Source organism: Silene latifolia, chromosome 9, assembly GCF_048544455.1.
Source record: "Silene latifolia isolate original U9 population chromosome 9, ASM4854445v1, whole genome shotgun sequence".
Lineage (NCBI taxonomy): Eukaryota > Viridiplantae > Streptophyta > Magnoliopsida > Caryophyllales > Caryophyllaceae > Silene > Silene latifolia.
In genome coordinates this window covers 2,173,102-2,192,995 of record NC_133534.1, presented here as the reverse complement: position 1 = coordinate 2,192,995, position 19,894 = coordinate 2,173,102, and the positions used below count along the sequence as shown (strand labels likewise).

The following is a 19,894-nucleotide window of genomic DNA, read 5'->3' as shown; positions in this document are numbered from 1 at the left end:
ATTAGTAGGTTTCATTTTAGACGGTCTATTTCGTCTGAAGGCTTTAGACGGGCATGGGCTTTATGTGACCATTTTTAAAAATGGTCACATCTGACTATAAAAATGGTGACATAAGGCTCGGGTGAAGCCTTTAGACGGAATAGGCCGTCTGAAATGAGAATTTGTGATAATGTATGTAATGTAGTGTATTGAAAAATTATTGGTTCATTCCGTGTACCGTGTCCTTTGTTGTCGGACAAAATTTGAGTGAAATATATTGACGATATATTTTCTTGTCTATATAGTGTAAATGGATAGACCAATTTTAAGTTTGATTTTCTCATTCACAAGAGAGTTAGAGATCGAATCTCTGATCACAAAATGAGTGCCCTTAACTTTCGTATCTTAGTTCAAGTTTATCTTTATTGTATGGGTCTACTTTAGGTAAATTGTAAATTGTAACTTGTACTGGTTTTCATATTGCTCTGTCTCGCTAGATCTAGGACTCTGTGTGTGATATGGCCTATTGTAACATGTTTCATGTTGGCCTATTGTTTTTTTTGGTCACATGTCGGTAAAGTTGGTTGGTGTGAGTGGTAGGAGCTCTCATCTCTTAAACAAGTGGTTAGGGGATCGATTCCTGACTCTTGCGAATGAAAAAACCAAACTTAGGAGGGGTCTATCCATTAAATTGCCTTTACTATCCAGTCTTGCTAAGAAGACAATATCCATTTTCACGATAAAAAGAATCCAAATATTACCACCTGATGATAACAAGATAAGTCTTTTGCTAGTACTTGTCAGCTACCTTTATCATATGATATACTCTGTATCTATTTGTATTTGTTTTACCATTACTAAACCTGGCAAACTAGTCAGGTGCGATTCGGGGCAGGTCATTTTCAGTTTCCAATGTTTGGGATAATTTGGGTTCTAGTCAATTTCGAATCTGTTATTATCAAGCTATTTAATAATTAGGAATAATAAACTCTATTCAACAATAAACATTCGAGTCAAGTCATTAATCAGGTCAATTTGGATTACATGTTAAACTCGAGTACTCGGTTCGAGTGTTGGTTCGGGTATGAATCGTGTTAATCGGGTAGGGTCATTTGCCGACTTAAACAATAATTTCTGAAAAATTTAAATTAAAATCTCTTAGATTTGATTCCTTTGTTTGTTCTTCCACCAAAATGAAGCATCTTCTTTTCCTAATCACACCATTAATGAATGTCTTGAACTCTTGAACCAAAAACTTATCTCAGACTCAAACTAACCCGAGTTGACTCAGCCAACAATGTCAACCACACCGAGTCAACTCAGCGCACCACGAGTCAAACTCAACAATGAATTAATCCAAATCCCAGTAATCGGGTTAGGCACAGCAGTTGACCCACCCGTACCCGATGACGAAATCAAATCAGCAGTTATTCGGGCTATTGAAGTGGGCTTTCGACATTTCGATACGGCCCATAAGTATCGATCTGAGAAGCCCATTGGTGAAGCGGTCCAAGAAGCATTGAGTACGGGCCTGATTCAATCTAGAGATGAACTGTTTATTACTTCTAAGCTTTGGTGCGGTGATGCTCATCCTGACCTTGTTGTTGATGCACTTGCTAAGACTCTTCGGTATAACGATCATTTGTTTACTTATTTTATTTACGTGTTTTGATTTTATTTTGGTAATTGGATAGTGCCGAGTAGCGGATTTTGGAGTAAATAACAAGGGTAGCCCGGTCGGGGTTTAAACTATTGACTTAAGGATAGTGGGGAGAATTTGTTATGTATAAATATTAGTCAAGCTTGAAATTTTGTTGGGCCTAGTTATTTTCGGCTTGAGCTGAAGTAAGAGTTTATTTGAGTGGAGTTGAGTTGTGCCGAAATGAATGAAGTTGAACTGAATTGAAATGAGTTGAAATTTAATCGAGTTGGTGAAATAAAATGGTTAGGTTTGACTTTGAACTTTAATTGAGCTGTGTTACTCTAGCCCTGTTCGTTTGGATCAAAACGGTACTGAACAAAATTGAAGAGTAAAACTGAACTCAGTTTATACTTTATTGGTATAGGGGTCTTAAACTGAACCAAATTTATAGTAATTGAAATTAAGTCCAAAAGAATAAGGCTTTAGTCGACTTTTGTAAGGACAATCTAGGTACTAGTTTAGTGGTTAGGACAGTTTAAATAATAGGTAGGTTACAAGTTCAAATCCTTGTTACCCTTTGTTGTTCAGACCCTTTAAATGGTAGCTTCGATAGGCTCTAGTTTAAATTGCATTATACGAAGTACCTTTGTTGTTAAGACCTTTTTGGAATAAAAAATATGAAATGATGCGCGTAAAGGTAGTCACAAGGATGATTTTGGTGTGAAGGTTTCATATCATGTTCACCGTTGTTGACAAACATTACTAATCAATGACTTTACCATCTAAGCTATATATTTGACATCTAGAATGCTCAACATTTAAGAATTGGCTCAATATAATGTTACTGTTAGTTTGGTTACAAGTTGTCTCGACTTAATGACATTCCTAGAATCCTAGTTGAAAAAGAAGCGAGCTCATGAAGACGCTAAAATCCGATTAAAGTCTCTTAGGGTCCGTTTGGATTGAAGGAATTGGAGAGAAAGGGAGGGGAGGGAAAGGGAGGGATTTAATTTACTTTGTTTGGATAAAAAATATGGGAGAAAGGAAATGGAGGGGGAGAGAAATGAGAGGACTTATTTTTCTCCTATGTAACAAACTATAATCTTTCCAATGGTGACAAGATTTGGAAAGAAAACATTATTTGAACCTCTAATTATATCACTAGCATCCTTCAATCCTCCATCCATTCTTCATCTCCCTCCTTCCCCCCCCTTCCATTTCCCTTCATAATTTTTGTTCTCCAAACATCCACATCCCATTTGCCCTCCCCTTCTCTCCCCTCCCTTCACCTCCCCTCACTCCCCCTCCCCTCCCCTTCCCTCCTAAAATTGTATCCAAACGGACCCTTAGAGAGTTGTCGTAATCTCTTAGATGGACTTGTTACTGAAAGAAGTGTAATTGTGTGCTTGGGTTAATGTAGGAACTTGAAGATGGAATATATTGATTTGTATTTGATACACTGGCCACTTAGCTGTCAACCTGGAAAGTACGATTTTCCGATCAAGGAAGATGATTTCTTACCTATGGATTTTGAAGGCGTTTGGCGTGCTATGGAAGAATGTCAAAAGCTTGGCCTTGCTAAGTCTATTGGAGTCAGCAATTTTTCCTGCAAGAAGCTGAAAGATCTTCTGGCAGTTTCTAAAATCCCACCTGCCGTTAATCAAGTACGTTTATTACTATCTGTTAAATGCTTTATTTGTAGTTTGTCGTTCGTAGTTTGCAGTTATCTGACAGAAGTTTATCGGAAATTGGAAAATTGAAGGTAGAAGTGAACCCATTTTGGCAACAGAAGAAGCTGATAGACTTGTGCAAAGAAAATGGGATTTTGGTGACAGCTTATTCTCCATTAGGAGCCATTGGTACGTTCTATGGCAGCAATCGGGTATTGGAAAGCGAAGTGCTCCAAGAAATAGCCAAGTCCAAAGGGAAATCAATTCCCCAGGTGATTAATTTTTACCTCGAATTCTTCTGTATAAACTGCAGTGTATACTGTATTTGTGCGTATCTCTGGGTTTTGCATCCTTCTGGTAACATTTCGTATCACTTGGAAAGTTGGAAGTAGTCCTAATTGACCCTGACATGGAACTGGAATAGACCTGATTCAATCCTATAGGTTACCTGAATTTTGATGGAGCCGTTATTCATCTGATTCGATGCCACCCGACCTCAATGACCTGATCTAAAAGTGCCGGTAGGAGTTATGACTAAGTTCAAACATGATTCCAGAAAACCCGGCACAGACTAACATCCAAAATGGCTTGACTAGAACCTATATAACATCCGGAATGACCCTGACCCAAAATTACTCGATCTACTACCAACCCGAATGACATTCATGAAAGGTCTACTGAAATTATATGTTGTAGAGCCTAATTACTGAACTTACCCAAACACCGAGACTCTCACCTCAGCTTTGTTGCTTATGCCCAATATTCTCAAATATTCGCAGGTCTGCTTAAGATGGGCATACGAACAAGGCATTGCAGTGGTAGTGAAAAGCTTCAACAGAGAGAGAATGATAGAAAACCTTACTATATTTGACTGGGAGTTGAGTGAAGAGGATCACGAGAAAATACAGGGAATTCCTCAGAGTAGAGGGGTCACTGGTTGGCCTTATTTATCAAACAAAGGGCCTTTTAAGACCCTTGAAGAACTCTGGGACGGGGAAATTTAAGTAAGAGCATACACTAGTCCCTACCGCTATGTACTACAATTCGCGAGGTTGTTAACCTTAACTAGATCATGCCATGGAAGGAGTCTAATTGAGTGTCAGGGAGTCCTTATCACTGACCTAATCAAGTTACTGCTATATTCTGTTTTCATAAGTTTGTACCTTATTTGTTGAGTCGGAATATTTGATTGTTTATTTCCATTCTACGTGACACGGTGACAATGACACTAAGAGTTGTTCAAGACCACTGTTTTAATTTTCTGATGGTTTAATCATTGGTATTTTATATCTGCATAGCAATTTGTACTTTTTAGAAACCTTTCCAAGGTAATACTCGTGTCTTCGGATTACTACGCTCATTGGGAATCACATTGTTTTCATATTCAGATATGTGAAATTCATCCTAGATTTAGTTCCGACAAGGTTTCGCTGGTCAGAGGATCTCAGAGCTAGATCCGAATCCATCAGCATAAAGTTCAACATTACCGTGGAACTTCGCTAACTTTTGTGGATATAGGTTTAAAATTTTACGTTCCATATCAGACCCGTCTGTATCAGGTCCAGCAGAGAAATTGGTCGAAGATTGGTTGACATTCCATGGATGGATGTATGTTGGGCCTCGCCAACACAGACATGACGGTCAGCTCTCAGCAGATGATCACCGGAGCCATTGAACTGATGTGAAAGAGACTGATTGAGAGTCGAGCAGTCGATTTCACTGGCTCAAGTCTTTAGAGAATCTCAAAGGGTAAGTACATATTATCTTTAACTAAGTATATAATGTTTAATAATACCTTGTTAATTATGAGACATTATCAGGAGTTGTTGAAGACCCTTGTTGTTATCTGATCTGTTGATAATGTTTGATAATTGATGCTCCATAGTTGATCACCTCACCATTTTTGTCATCTACCAATCGAAAAGTATCCAGGTATTATTATACTCAAACTTTCCTCCTTTTATCCTAACAAATCCATCTTGATGATCCTTATAAATTACTCGTATCTTACTGTCTTTTTGAAACCGTAGAATTTCACTTGAGTCGTAACACAAACCCTCTAACTAGTATGTCAACCAATAAGACCTTACCATCTAGGCAACTCGAGATTCCAAGAGCTGAACTCAGCCATGGAGGCCGACAAATCCCTGTCTTGGGATTTGGCACAGGAGTGTACCCACCTGTACCCGGTCCACAAATTAAGTCAGCAGTTATCCAGGCCATAGAAGTGGGGTACCGCCACTTTGACACAGCCCATAGATATGAGTCCGAGGAACCCATCGGAGAGGCAGTTCAAGAGGCCTTGAGTTTAGGGCTTATCCAATCCAGAGATGAACTCTTCATTACTTCTAAGCTGTGGTGTGGTCATACCCATCCTGACCTTGTCGTTCCCGCCCTCAAAAAGACCCTTAGGTAAGATACTATGTTTTTTTTTTGTAGTATTGTTTTTGCCTTCGTAAATGGTCATACGTTCATCTAGCGTACGATTATAACATGTGGGACTTGAATGCCTAGTAGATTATTGTTGTATGAAACGGTCTCTGAAATAAAAGCGACACTTTATATGCTCCAAGTAAAACTTCAAATGCCGATGATGACCCTTTTTGTTAGTTTCCATTTTCATAGTGCTAGTGAACATTTTGTCCTCGGAAGTTATCCTTTTTTATTTAGTAAACCATTTTATCAGTCTTAATGACGCCTTTACTATAAAGTTTAAATCAAGCTCACGCTAACTTATTGTAACACCGTCTTACTGTTTTATTACGGGTTATTCAGGAATTTGCAGATGGAATGGATTGATCTATTTTTGATTCACTGGCCACTGAGTTGCACTCGGGATAAGTATGATTTTCCAATTAAGGAAGATGATTTCCTACCTATAGATTATGAGGGAGTTTGGGGAGCTATGGAAGAATGCCAGAAGCTTGGCCTTGCTAAGTGTATTGGAGTCAGCAACTTTTCCTGTAAAAAGCTGAAAGAACTCCTCTCATTTGCTAAAATCCCACCTGCTATTAATCAGGTTACGACTTACGAACTGATATCTTATTTTCAGAAGATGTTCTTAGTTACAAAGTATTGCAGGACATCTCACTTAAACTGTAAGTCTGTGTGTTTGGATTTTGGAACTTGTAGGTGGAGGTAAACCCATTTTGGCAACAAGGGAAACTGATTGATTTGTGCAAAGCAAATGGAATTTTGGTAACGGCTTATTCTCCGTTGGGAGCTGTGGGTACCGTCTATGGCAGTAACAAGATATTGGAATCCGATGTACTGCAGGAAATTGCAGGGTCCAAAAGGAAGTCCATCCCTCAGGTAAAAGCCTTTTAGACTCGAGTTCATAGTTTATAATTGACAGGTTAATTGATTTTTCCAAAAGGGATGGGTTATTTGTGACTCGAACTTCGCTTTTAAAGCCATACTCATGTTCGACACGACACTTATGAGTTTGAAACCAACCCTGTCAGTAGGGGAGCCAGGATTTTAGACCAGCGGGGGCGAAAAATTTCAGCGGGGGCGAAGTGGTTATACTATAAGGCAACCTTGGAAAAAATTGAAAATTTTAACTATAAATTTCGAAATTTTCAAATGTCAGGGGGGGCGGGCGCCCCTGCTAGCCCCCCTCGCTCCACCACTGAACCCTGTTATCTCAAACATTTATATTTAACTTTAAGAATGTACCCTTTATAACTTATAGTTGAACTTCCGTTTTGAAGAGAACTCCGATGACCGACACTTGGACATGTATTGAATCTAGCACCAGCACCCGAGTCTGAGTAACATAGATTTTGGTAGGCAGTAGACCAATTATTTTGTTTCCTGACTGTTCTCTTAAACTAACAGGTATGCTTGAGATGGGCATATGAGCAAGGAATCGCGGTTGTGGTGAAGAGTTACAATGAAGAGCGAATGAAAGAAAACCTCGAGATATTCGACTGGAATCTAACTGAAGAAGATCATGAGAAAATCAAGGGAATTCCTCAGAGTAGAGGAGCTACTGGTTGGTTTAATGTGTGTAAGAAAGGGCCTTTCAAGTCAATTGAAGAACTCTGGGATGGTGAACTTTAAATTGATTATTCCCTCCGTCTCATTCATTTGCTTACCTCTTTTTCTCTTTTTCTTTGTGAGTGGTATTTTAATCAAAGGTAAACAAATGATCGGAACAGAAGGAGTATATGCTTTTCTAGCACAATTTGTCTTGCACTGTCATTGAGTTCATCAATATTATGCTACACATTTTCCGATTACTAATATGAAATTTAGTAATCGAAAATGGTGTCCAGCAAACATAATACAAACCGAACTGGCGGAGCGAAATTCCATATATGATTATCAAAGTATTGTTTCTATAAATATTGACTGTTTGATTACACAAATTCTTGTTTATATCCGTTATTATTTACAATGGAGGTATAAATCCAACCCAACTAACACCTTTTTTCGGGGTGATAGGGTGATACACCCCTCCGTTATAATTTACAACGGTTATAAGCAAGACTAATTGGATTGATTAATATTATGCTACATTTTCCGATTACTCGTAGTTAGACCTCTCCATCCCAGAGTTCCGAAATGTTAGTGAAAGGACCATAACATGAAGTATAGTCTATTCCTTGACACACTCTACTCTGAGGGATTGTTTTGATCATTTCATGATCCTCAGAGCTTAATTCCCAGTCGAAAATGTCGAAATTTTGCATCATTCTCTCCTGGTTGAAACTTTTCACTACCACCGCAATTCCTTGTTCTAGAGCCCATCTCAGACAGATCTGCATTGGCGGATGTACCTTATGTGAGGTCTCGATCACAGAAAAACGGCCTTTTTATACGATTCAATAACATTTAAAAAGTTTTTAGTACCTGTGCCACAGATTTGTGTTTTAGGGAGGCAATTTGTTTGAGAACAGTGGATTCCATGACTTTGTTGCTCCCATAGAATGTACCTATTGCGCCTAAGGGCGCGTACGCTGTCACAACAACGTTTTTCGACTTGCAGTATTCTATCATCTCTTTCTGTTGCCATGACGGGTTCACCTCCACCTTCCACAGTTCCAATTAATCTTATTAGTTTCGTATATTGTCCCAATATCACAAGTACAGCTAGGGCTGGGCATAATTCGGTCCGGACCAGAAAAATGGACCGGTCTGGACCGGAATCTAGTGGACCAGAACCGGTATTAAAAATTACGGTCCGGTCTCCGGTCCACCATTTTCTAACATTCCGGTTTCCGGTCCGGGACCAGTATTTTCCGGTCCGGACCGGTTTGGACCGGAATGCCCGGAATTATTGTTATTTGCATTTTTTTCTTAAACTTATATTTTTAATCTGGTCCAACCGGTCCGATCCGGTCCAATGGACCGGAATTTGAAAAAGTGGACATGTAATGATAAATTCCTACCCAACCGGTCCGTTCCGGTCCATGATTTTTGTCGATTCCGGTTTTGGACCGGTGCCAGCCCTACGTACAACGTCGTGTTCAGGTATAATTTCAGAGCAAATCATTATCGAGTCAATTGGTTTATCTATGATCGGGTCATTTTCAGACTGGTCGACTTCAGATAAATACATTTCGTGATTTCGGGTTCATTTGTATGGGTAAAAGACTCTTACTTGATTGACAGCAGGAGGTATAGTAGCAACTGCAAGGACATCAGCCAACTTCTTCCGCGAAAAATTGCTAACTCCAATGGCCTTTGTCAATCCAAGCTTCTTGCATTCTTCCATGGCTTCCCAAACTGACTTGTAATCCATTGCCATGAAATCTTCCTTCTTAATCGGGTACTCGTAAACCCCTGCCTTTGAGCTTACTGGCCAGTGTATCAAATACAAGTCTATGTACTCCAAATTCAGCTTCCTGTATGGCCGAAGTGTCATCTTAAAAATCGCGTGCTGTTAAAATTCAGAGCTGTTCATGAGTCGTCCCGTCCATTTAACCCGGCCCATCCCGTCCGCTAAATAAGCGGACACGGACAAAGGATTATTAGAAAAATACAAAGGCCCAGCCCACTAACCCGTCCCAAACCCGCTAACCCGCTTGTCCGTGGACCAGAAATTTAATGTCAGCCCGGCCCATGTCCGACCCAAGCCCGTATTTTGGCCACCTCTATGTTAAATAGGTGAATAAGCTTGACTCGGGGAGTCGGAGGGAGTATAGTTTTAGTCATATTATCTTATAGTGATGCAAAAAATCTAATGTTTTAATTTTCAAGTATACATGATAGTCTGCAAATCCTGTTTTTTCCAGTATCTAGACGGCTAGACGCAAATTTAACATGAATTCTAACAATTGTAATACCTCAAACTTGTTTTCAACGCGGGCACCACGGCCTCCTTGTGTGCATCGCTACACCATAGCTTGGAAGTGACGAAGAGCTCATCGCGAGAGTCAATCAAGCGATCCTCGAGAGCTTGAGCAATCGCTTCACCAAGTGGTTCCTCAGTGTAGTAAAGGCAAGCGGTGTCAAAATGTCGATACCCAAGCTTAATAGCGGTTAAAACAGCGGCTTTTGTTGTCTCGGCTGAGACAGGCGGGTCAGTTGCTGTGCCAAAGCCTAAGACCGGTATGCTTCCGCTACTATTGCTTAACGGAATTCTTGGAATCGTCATTGATTTATGTTATTGATGAATGATGAGTGAATTGAACGTTGATTTTGCTTGTATATATAAAACGGTGCGTTTTTGCCGTAACTGATGCAGGACTTCATGCCAAAAGCATGACTACGAAATTGTCATTCATTTGATTCACATTTTAAATCTTCCTCCATACATGTGGTCCTTAACGTAATTTGTTTGTTCTCGTGTAATTATTGCTATTGTAACAACTCAAAGAGACGGTCACTTTTCCGTAATTTGCGAGAGCCATTAAGGCACTTGGATAATGCTGTTATTACAAATGCTTAAGCGACTAACATGCTTAGAAAAGAAAAAAAATTGGGATCGACTTACATGAATTGGCGAAGAAAAAAGAATCGACGTTCAAAGAAACCAAAGCGTATAATAATGACAAATCGATTCATCGAAATGAAAGGATGTTATTGAAACAATAATCCAACAATCAAACCTACCTAGAACAACATCATCATCATCAAAGCCTTAGTCCCAAAATGATTTAGAGTCGGCTAACATAAATCATCATCTGAAACCGTCTAGTAAAACCAATCATCAAAATGATTCGGTATAATAATGACAAATCGATTCATCAAAATGAAATTAAAGGATGTTATTGAAACAATCATAATCCAACAATCAAACCTACAACAACATCAAAATCTTAGTTTGAAAATGATTCGGGATCAGCTGAAATGAATCATCATCTGAAACCGTCTAGTAAAACCAAAATTGCTTAGGACTTCTTTCTCTTCTTAACTTGACAATTACAATCACAAACACTTTCATAACTATTACTACTAATACATCCAAACTTCCTCTTAACTTCCTTCCACAAACTCCCCTTCTTCTTACCACTCTTCCCACAACAACTCCTCTTATGTTCTCCATCAATTATTTCTCGTCTCTCGTCACCCCACCCGTCATCCTCCACCACCTTAATCTCGCCACCATCTTCCTCCTCCTCGACATTACTATTATTACAGCTCGGTCCCACAGCTTTAATAATATCATCCCTAAGTTGCAAATGGGAAACAAACAGGGCGCGTACTACAACACGTAAAGGCAACCTTTGGTTCTGTGTCGCGTGTCCACACGCTTGTTTCGACATTTTCTCAAAATCTATAACGCGACAAATCTCTTCCTTTTCTTCGTCACTTAACTCCCTATGATTGTCCAAGTAGACGTCCACAGCACGGTAAATCGCGTCATTACAACGGTTACTTGCTAAAGTAGCGGGAATTACCAATTCCGCGACTTCAGTAAAAATACTCGAATCCAAGTCGATTTCCTTAGCGATTTCTATCAAATATAGCTCCATTAGTTCCGAAACAACAACTAATCCACTATTAGTACTACCATTGTAATTTCCATAAAAGCCCTTCAAAATCTGCTTCAAGTTGTCAACTCCGAGGTCTAAGGCAAGGAGATCCTTAAGGGTAATTTGGTCTAATTGTTTCCCAATACGAATTTCCAACCCGGTTAGACATTCCGGGTCTGCCCCCAAGGAAACTGACAAACTGTACAGTTCAACCAATAGCGCGGTAGTAATGTAACTCTCACTTGGTAAAAGCCTTTCGACGGCCTCAATTACTTCTTTATCTGATTGATGACTCTTGAGGTATTGAAATAGGGAGGCCATTATGTAATCTTGTGGTACCTAAAAAAAAAAAAAAAAAAAAAAAAAAAAAACGTCTCAATACGGATAAAAAAGGGCTATGCTGACGGTTTTTGAACCCAAATTATGAATATCATCACATTATGGTTTAACACAGATTAAGACATGTTCTTTCAGGCTTAATTTCAGCTCAGTTCAGTTCAGTTAATACTTTTAGTTCAGTTCATTTCGCTTCAGGCCAGGTTCTATAAGTTTAATTTATTTTGGGATATTCTCTCGTGTACCTCTTAACTTTTACATTTTTTAAGATGTACCCCTCTTTTCTTGCAAAAAAAACTTTGATGTCAATAACTCTTGGCTACAAGTTCAGAATACTATAATTTTTTTTTTCAAATTGACCATCTTAAAGAGGTTTTCCGTTTGAAAAAGAATTCACCGACGTCTGAACTCGTAGTCGGGAATTATAGTCGGTCAAAGTTTATTCGTTAAAAAAGCTTTGACCAACCATAACTACCGGCTACGAGTTCAAAAAACGGTGATTTTTTTTTTTAAATTCAAGGCCTTGACGAGATAATTGGTTTGAAAAAAAAATTACCGTTTTCTGGACTCGTAACAGAGAATTATTGTCGGTCAAAGTTTTTTTGTGAAAAACGAAGGGTACACCTTAGAAAACAATATCCCATTTATTTTAGTACAATTTAGAGAGTTTGAGTCCAAAAAAAAAGGATCTCACCAGAGCAAAACAAGAAAGAAAAAGTAAGATGATCATTTTCATACTAAAAATTACTAGATTTAGAATTAGAAATGTAGCTAAATAAATAAAAATCGAATAGATGAAAATGAGTTTAAATGAATGAAACGGAGGAAGTATATATTACACACCTGTTGTCGCGCCATGACGCTGATAACGGGTTCATAAACAAGAAGTGGCAAAGAAGTCAAATCCTCAGACGATCCATTAACACAAGTAGAATGATCAACACCACCAAACAACTTTCGCCTTGTTCCATTATTCGCCGCTTTACAATTAGCCTCGACGACATTCAGTTTAGCCAAAAGACTTGGATTGGCTAATGCATGAGCCGTAAGGGTTGAACTGAAGTCCTGAAACAGCCCAATATCGATACATTGCTCAAGAGTTTGAGTCGATGAAGCCCTAAGAGATCGTATGGACTCGTCCCAGCTAGGCAAGATTCGTTGTTCTAAGAAACGAAGGGCCGTGTCGAGTAGGTTGTTAGGGGAATGAGTCTCGGTCATTTTGAGATTGTGTGTAAGGCATATTAATGGGATTATGTTGTTGGTTGTCATATGAACTTCAAGTCCATGGCAAAATCTTGCTATTAGTTCTAGGGTTTCGGGTTCGACTTTTAGGGTTTGGAAGTAGGTTGTGAGATCTTCATAGGGGTTTTCTTCTAGTATTGCTGCTATTTTTGCTGATCTTTTTGCTAGTAGTCCCTGAAAAAAATTAAATGAAATCGAAATCATTAATTGAACAACAACAACAACAACAACAACAACACTAGAGCCTTAATCCCAAAATGATTTGGGGTTGGCTGACATGAATCATCCTTTAGAACTGTTCATGAGTGAAGTACACCTCAAAAAGGTAAAAAAATAGAAAAAATTAAGTGAAATCGAAATCATTAATTGAACAGTTACAACAACAACAACAACAACATTAGAGGCTTAATCCCAAATGATTTGGGGTCGGCTGATATGAATCATTCTTTAGAACTGTCCATGGGTGAACGCAAACCTAAAAATGCGAAAAAATAGAAAAGAAAAATTGAAAAACAAAAGGGGAGTGAAACATAACACAAATAGAAAAGCCAGGTAAACATAAGTTTTAAAATCGAAATTCGGATTTCTTTTATAAACTTAATTAGAATTTAAATCGAGAATAAAGATTAAAACGATTTTGGTAACCGAAGTAAAACTTAAAGATACGGAGTAACTTAAAAGTAAACAAGTATTAATATATAAGAAAGTTGTTGGTAAAAAGGTGTAATAAATCCGAAAAGAACAAATAAATTGAACAGTCTACAAAAATGAGATAAATCGAGTCAAATGAAAACTAATATTCCAATAAAATGTGTCGGATTTGGACCGCGTCCAAATCCTACATCCGGACTTTGGACTCAAATTTGACTTAAATAAATCCGCGATTACTACTTACTTTGTCTAACTTGAGGGGAGCAGTTGCGACAGTGAAGCGAACATTTGGTTGAACAAAACGCTTAGAAGCCCTGGAAAATACAACGGAATTATAAACAAATTCACATATATTAAATAAACGTATGAAATTCGTTTAAATGGACATAATATACTAAAAATTGAAGTCGTGACAACATTTTGATTGACTTACCAAGACGATGTGTCTCCGGCTTTGGTCGGAGCCATCTCGTAGCTAGCAATTTCGATCACTTCCACGTCGCAATTATCTTTATTTCACTTGTAATCAAAAATCCTGCTAATAACCATGTAAATGATATGTATATATTGTAAAACGATCGCAAAACTTTTAAACTTCTAGAAAATAATATTACAAATGTTGTTACGCATATATCCACGACAGAGATGAAGCTAAGTACAGACTGATCAGGCCATAGCCCGGACGAGTTTTTTTGAAAAAAAAATATAATCCTCGCTATTTTTTGGAAAAAATAACCTATAATTCGTAGTAAATTATAATAAAACTATGTAACATGGATACACACACAAAAATGTGCTCTATACATAATATGATTTATGAACACCAACATTTATAAATAAAAACTGCATCGAGAACTAAATTAGTCGAATATGGTTTACTCTTAACATAGAAGTAAAGACAGACAGTTACCTTAAAAGAGGAATGCTACCGACTTTCTTCTGCCAACCGTTTCCGATCTACTGCTTACCTTACGGAATCTCGAAAAAAAACATGAACAAAGAGTAGTGAAGAAAGAAAGAAAGAAAGAAAGAATGATAAAATTCAAATTAAGGAGAAGAGGTAAAAGAGGTAAACGTGCCGCAATAAAATCTTATTTTAAACATGAATTTAGGACGGTTAGTTACTAGACTACTAACTTACCCACTCTTTAGCGTTTGAAGTTTGAAATTTTATTTATTTAATATTATATTTATTTTAGAAATATTATTAAGTTTGTTTGATTTTATTTCTATTGATTATTTCTACGGTGTACATTTAGAGCCCATACTCTCACTTTAACGAGCCGACTAGATGTCCATCCTAAGCTTAGTTCCGTATGGGAAAAAGTAATTACGTCTCCGAGTTTTTCAAAGTACGGAATATATTTTTCGTAAATAAGTGTATGGAGTAATTATTTTATCTCGAGCTTAGTTGAAAGGATAAAAAGAGGGATTAAAAAAGGGAGTAAAAAACATGAAGCTGCCCAGGCTCGAACTGGGGACCTACTGCGTGTAAAGCAGACGTGATAACCACTACACCACAGCTCCTTTGTTGTTATCTTGAGGCTGAGAATAGTTTTAGCTATAATACCTTTCGTAAAATTACCATTTACTTGGCTTCGGGCGGACATGAACCAGTCTCTACCATAAATTTTTGGTACACAGACAAGCGGGTTAGTAGGTCGGGCTTTTGTAATTTCTTAAATTCCCTTGTCTATAACCGCTTGTTTTGGAGGCGAGATGTGCTAGATTCAATGGACGAGACAACCCATGAACACTGAATAGTTCTAAAACTTATACGGAGTAGTAACCAACGCTCCCATTCTTTTTTTTTTGTTTTCCATTTATTTCTATTTTCTACAATAGCCTCTAACATAGAATTTAACCCGAATTTCGACATGTATATACTCCATTTATTTTCCTATTTTTCTTCTAATTTGCTTTTTAGAGGTCAAAGCTATTAGCTTTCAAACTTTGACCTTAAATATTCTGGAGTATATAAATAATATTAATGTTAAAACTAAAATATCTATATTAATTTATCATCACACCATCTTTCATGAAATATTATGTTCGACCAAAAAAAGAGGTAACAGTTTACATGTCGGAAGTTACGGTCAAAGTTCCACTTTAGAGATAGCAAAAAAGCAAATGCAAAGAAAATGAAAGAACAAAGGAATTAGTATAACTTTATTTGTTGTAAATTTTTTGTTTTTACTTTTTTTATTTTATAATCTTTTTCGAATTATTCAAAATTTGTTAACTCCTTCCAGGAAGAAATTGAGACAAAAAAATGAGGTTATTCTTATAATGGAGTACAGATAATTTTACAATAATTTTGTGTAAAACCGTCTTACACAGATTTATCATGTTTTTTCACTCATCATAAATACACTAGGCGGGAAACCTCTATATATATTACCCCCACAAAACAAAATTCAGTTATATCTTCACCAACAAACTTAACTAATTCTCATGGCATTCAACTCTCTTCTCCCTGTCTTCTTCATCTCCTTCACCCTCCTCACCACCGCCACTACCGCTTCCGTCTCGTACTTTCTAAACCCCCAACAAACAACCACCACCACCACCACCACCACCACCACCGTCTCCCCACTCCCACTCAAAATTACCTCCATCATCTCCGCCATCATTTCTGCCGGAAACTTCCAAAACTGGGCCACTCTTCTCTCTGAAAACCCGTCTCTTCTCCCTCGTAACTTCACCCTCTTCCTCCCTTCCACCACCTCCATTAATTCCTCCATTTTTTCACCATCACCGTTCTTATACATCGATTACTCCTCCGTTTCATACAATCAAGACTTCATTTTCCACCAATATCATAATAATCAATCATCTTCAGTTACGAAAACCGTTCAAGAACTCCGTTCATACTTCCTTCTTCTCGATCTACCACATTGTCCCAATTCGTCTTTCATTTTCCGAATTATGTCGATTTCCGGCCTCAACTCGTCTCCCAACCCTTCTCCCTGACTACAATCTCTCAATCATGATCAAGAACAGCAATAATAATTACAATTGTTCTGTTTCTTGCAGTATCGCCATTCACGGGTCTTGCATTACTCGACCAGACTTATACCAAGACGAGTATTCTTTCGCTCACGGTGTGGGGTCCACTTTCGACTACACGAATCAAAAGAAAGAAAGAAACGAGAAGAAATTGCTGTCGTGGAAGGAAATATGGCGGAAACTGTTGATGTCTGTGTTTCCGGTTCTTTGAGGGGCCCACTATATTTACCTCTTCAATCCACGTCAGCTGTATCCTGTGGCAGTCAATTGGGGACAAAGGAGGCTAGAATTGCTTCGAAGAAGATTGCTGGAGAGGAGGGCAGTGGCGGAGAGGCGACGTGAAGCGATACTAAGGTGGATAAGGGCGAATGAAGAGCGGAATTAGTTCGAGTGGCCGATAATTGATTGATGTCGTAATTTCATTCATCTCGGATTTTACTGTATGTTTTAGATTGATTTAGATTGATTCTTTGGTGTTTCGAGTGTTACAGACTATTCTCGTTTTTAGTAAGACGGTTTGTGGTTTTTTCGGTTTTTCTTTCCTGTTATGCTGTCACATTGGCTTCTTATGGACTAATATAATAGAATTCAGGACATATTTCCATTTTGAATCGAGTAAAGTACTCGTAATTTCAGTGATTCTATATTATGTACGACAGAATATTGCAAAATTGGTCGCCTTTTGTAGGGAGTACACGATCCTGTTATGTTGTCGGCCTGCTGTCGCATTGGCTTCTTTTGGTCTGATATAATTGAATTCACGAGACTTTTCCATTTTGAATCGAGTAAAGGACCCGTCATTTATGTGATGGTATTACGGAATTTGCAAAATTGGCCCAGTGGGTTGTATTTAGCATTACCCTTTTATTATTGGCCATAAAAAAAACGCCTCTCTAAGTAAGATGGCGGCCCAGGTGGGTCAAAAACCAAAAAAAAAAATATGAAGCTGCCCAGGCTCGAACTGGGGACCTACTGCGTGTAAAGCAGACGTGATAACCACTACACCACAGCTCCTTTGTTGTTACTATTAGTAAAAGGTTATAAATTGACTTTGACAAAACTGACAATTCTAGACATCAAGGTCCTTAATTCTTAATTGTACCACTATATTATAAATTTATAATGTTGCTTAATAATTATTGTATTCCCATTTTTTGTTCTCATTTTTCACCAAATGAAATAGATAAAATACCAAAACTTTTATAAAATATGGATGATGTCTTAAGCAATAATAAAACACGAGATCAAACACAAAAATAGAAGAGATATAAGCTCAACTAGTATGGGAATTTGATGAAATATTAGAGAGAAAAACAAAAAGTTTTGCAATTTTTTTCACCTTTTGTTTTTTAAGATCTTGATTTATTTTTTTTGGGCAATATATAAGTATAGATGTATAGTTAGTTAGTTTTTTTTTTTTTGGTGACGAGGGAACCCGCAGCCACTATTTACAATGTGCACTGGGTAAATCCTCGGATATACATGATAGCCTGCAAACCACGTAAACCAAGTAAGTCACCCGATGACATATAATCTCAAGGACAGTGATAGGGCGCCACCGGGTGACGCCCAAATTGGATGTCACCCTCTCACATGCATTCTTAATTAAAAGGATCTCCACTCACCCCATATGAGATGGTGGCGCCCTTTCATTTTCCTAATCTCAATCCCCATGCTAAATTATGATGCACAATATATTTATTAATTTTCAAATTTTATCTTTATTAATTCAGAAGACAATGCTGAATGCAGGATGCGCCACGTCATTTGTACAGTTTTTTTTTTTTTTTTGTTTTTTTTTTGTTTCTGGTAATTCAGGTTATGGTGGGACCCGTTGATGTGCAAAGAATTAATTTCTTCAAATCGTCCGCCAATACAAACATGCGACAATTTCCGTCTTAGCAAAAATACTACGAAATAATTTTACATTCGGAATAAATGAAATTAATTTAGACCAATTAGATAATTACAATAGAAATGCAAAATAAAAAATGCATCCAAAAACATTAATACCGGCCCAAATACATACACGTGCAATTTAATCGCTGATTTAGACCAACTAGATAATTACAATAGAAATGCAAAAAAAAAAAAAAAATGCATCCAAAAACATTAATACCGGCCCAAATACATACCCGTGCAATTTTGCACGGGTTTAAAACTAGTTTACGTTAGTACTCCGTAATTACTAGGTGTACTATTTTACAAGGCGGGAAACCTATATATAACTTCAAAATTCCGTTATTTTTTTCCACCATTTAAAGTTGACAAAACTGAATTTTGTAACAAATTATTCTCATGGCATTCAATTCTGTTCTTCCTCTCATCTTCCTCCTCACCACCATCGTGGCCTCTTACAGCTTTCTTGACCCTCAAGAAATGCTCATCACCACCACCGCCACCACCGTCCCACTCCCACTCAACATAACTAACTTTCTATTTGTCTATTCCAACAACACCCCATCGTTTCATACAATCAAAAGTTCATATTCGACAAATATCACAAGAATTACAATTCCTTTGTTTCTTGCAGTTTCATCATTGACAGGTCTCGCATTACTCGCCCGATTCTTTACCAAGAAAAATCTTTTCTTCCTCGACGTGTGGGGTCCGCTTTTAAGTATAGCAACTACATTAACAGAGAAAACAGAAAGAATTCAATCCAGTTGTCGATATTAATGCAGAAATTGTTGAAGCTTCCGGCCGTTCTGCAATGCTACTATATAGTCGCCTTCAAGCTATTTTACATCCTAATAGATTGGTCTTTATGGGATACCTTATGTGTATTGTTACTAGTGCTCGAATAAGGAGGCGGCTAATAAACGCGATTAAGGACGACGTAGATTGATTGATTGATTTACAGGGCTGTTCTTGGTATTTTTTTTTTGTTTTTTTTTTTTGGTTAAGGTTTTTTTCGTGTTTTCTTTCGCTTCGTCTTTTGTAGGGATTAATTCTGTTATGCTGTCACATTGGTTTCTTTATTTTGAGCTGACATAATTAATTTCGTTACATTTTTTCCATTTTAAATTAAGTTAAACCCGTCATTATGCGATTCTTTATAATGACGGAATATTTAATGCATTTTACGCAATTCTGATTATCGGTTATACAGACAAACTCTCTAAGTAAGGCTACATGTATCGTATGTCCCTAACCCCGCCAATTTTGGGAGTCGTCGATGAATTTGGGTAAGGTGAGTGGAGTGGACCGCCGAAGAGGTGTTCCGGACAATTGAGTGGCGTCACACACTGATACTGTTGGTAGCATGCCCACAAATATCCTGTAGTTCTGTGAGAAGCAAGAAAACACTTGGAATTTTGCCAAAAAAAAAAAAAAAAAAAAAAAAAACAGATTTTAAAACGTGAAGCTGCCCAGGCTCGAACTGGGGACCTACTGCGTGTAAAGCAGACGTGATAACCACTACACCACAGCTCCTTTGT

At 37.8% G+C, this 19,894-nt stretch overlaps 4 protein-coding genes and 3 non-coding genes across 7 annotated transcripts; 2 read left to right on the top strand and 5 right to left on the bottom strand.

Annotated features, from left to right (window-relative positions):
- Window positions 1–1,154: 1,154 nt before the first annotated feature.
- On the top strand, window positions 1,155–4,520 carry LOC141598660 (non-functional NADPH-dependent codeinone reductase 2-like). Its single transcript, XM_074418374.1, has 4 exons — window positions 1,155–1,608; window positions 3,042–3,285; window positions 3,384–3,563; window positions 4,071–4,520. Exons 1-4 carry the CDS (start codon window positions 1,277–1,279, stop codon window positions 4,293–4,295), a joined length of 981 nt encoding a protein of 326 aa, XP_074274475.1. The 5' UTR covers window positions 1,155–1,276; the 3' UTR covers window positions 4,296–4,520.
- Window positions 4,521–5,256: 736 nt separating this feature from the next.
- LOC141598659 (deoxymugineic acid synthase 1-A-like) lies at window positions 5,257–7,533 on the top strand. The gene is made up of 4 exons (XM_074418373.1): window positions 5,257–5,703; window positions 6,067–6,310; window positions 6,424–6,603; window positions 7,132–7,533. The coding sequence occupies exons 1-4, from the start codon at window positions 5,360–5,362 to the stop codon at window positions 7,354–7,356; spliced, it is 993 nt and encodes a 330-aa protein (XP_074274474.1). The 5' UTR covers window positions 5,257–5,359; the 3' UTR covers window positions 7,357–7,533.
- A 68-nt stretch (window positions 7,534–7,601) lies between these two features.
- On the bottom strand, window positions 7,602–10,011 carry LOC141598661 (non-functional NADPH-dependent codeinone reductase 2-like). The gene is made up of 5 exons (XM_074418375.1): window positions 9,585–10,011; window positions 8,900–9,143; window positions 8,149–8,328; window positions 7,827–8,057; window positions 7,602–7,666 (listed from the first exon to the last, which is right to left on the bottom strand). The coding sequence occupies exons 1-4, from the start codon at window positions 9,893–9,895 to the stop codon at window positions 7,833–7,835; spliced, it is 960 nt and encodes a 319-aa protein (XP_074274476.1). The 5' UTR covers window positions 9,896–10,011; the 3' UTR covers window positions 7,602–7,666; window positions 7,827–7,832.
- A 455-nt stretch (window positions 10,012–10,466) lies between these two features.
- Window positions 10,467–14,464, bottom strand: LOC141602334 (BTB/POZ domain-containing protein At3g03510-like). The gene is made up of 5 exons (XM_074422631.1): window positions 14,356–14,464; window positions 13,879–13,980; window positions 13,690–13,759; window positions 12,396–12,968; window positions 10,467–11,555 (listed from the first exon to the last, which is right to left on the bottom strand). Exons 2-5 carry the CDS (start codon window positions 13,911–13,913, stop codon window positions 10,632–10,634), a joined length of 1,602 nt encoding a protein of 533 aa, XP_074278732.1. The 5' UTR covers window positions 13,914–13,980; window positions 14,356–14,464; the 3' UTR covers window positions 10,467–10,631.
- A 435-nt stretch (window positions 14,465–14,899) lies between these two features.
- Window positions 14,900–14,972, bottom strand: TRNAV-UAC (transfer RNA valine (anticodon UAC)). The gene has a single exon. It is a non-coding gene; the product is annotated as a tRNA-Val (tRNA).
- A 2,423-nt stretch (window positions 14,973–17,395) lies between these two features.
- On the bottom strand, window positions 17,396–17,468 carry TRNAV-UAC (transfer RNA valine (anticodon UAC)). Its single transcript has one exon. It is a non-coding gene; the product is annotated as a tRNA-Val (tRNA).
- Window positions 17,469–19,816: 2,348 nt separating this feature from the next.
- Window positions 19,817–19,889, bottom strand: TRNAV-UAC (transfer RNA valine (anticodon UAC)). The gene has a single exon. It is a non-coding gene; the product is annotated as a tRNA-Val (tRNA).
- Between the last annotated feature and the right edge of the window lie 5 nt (window positions 19,890–19,894).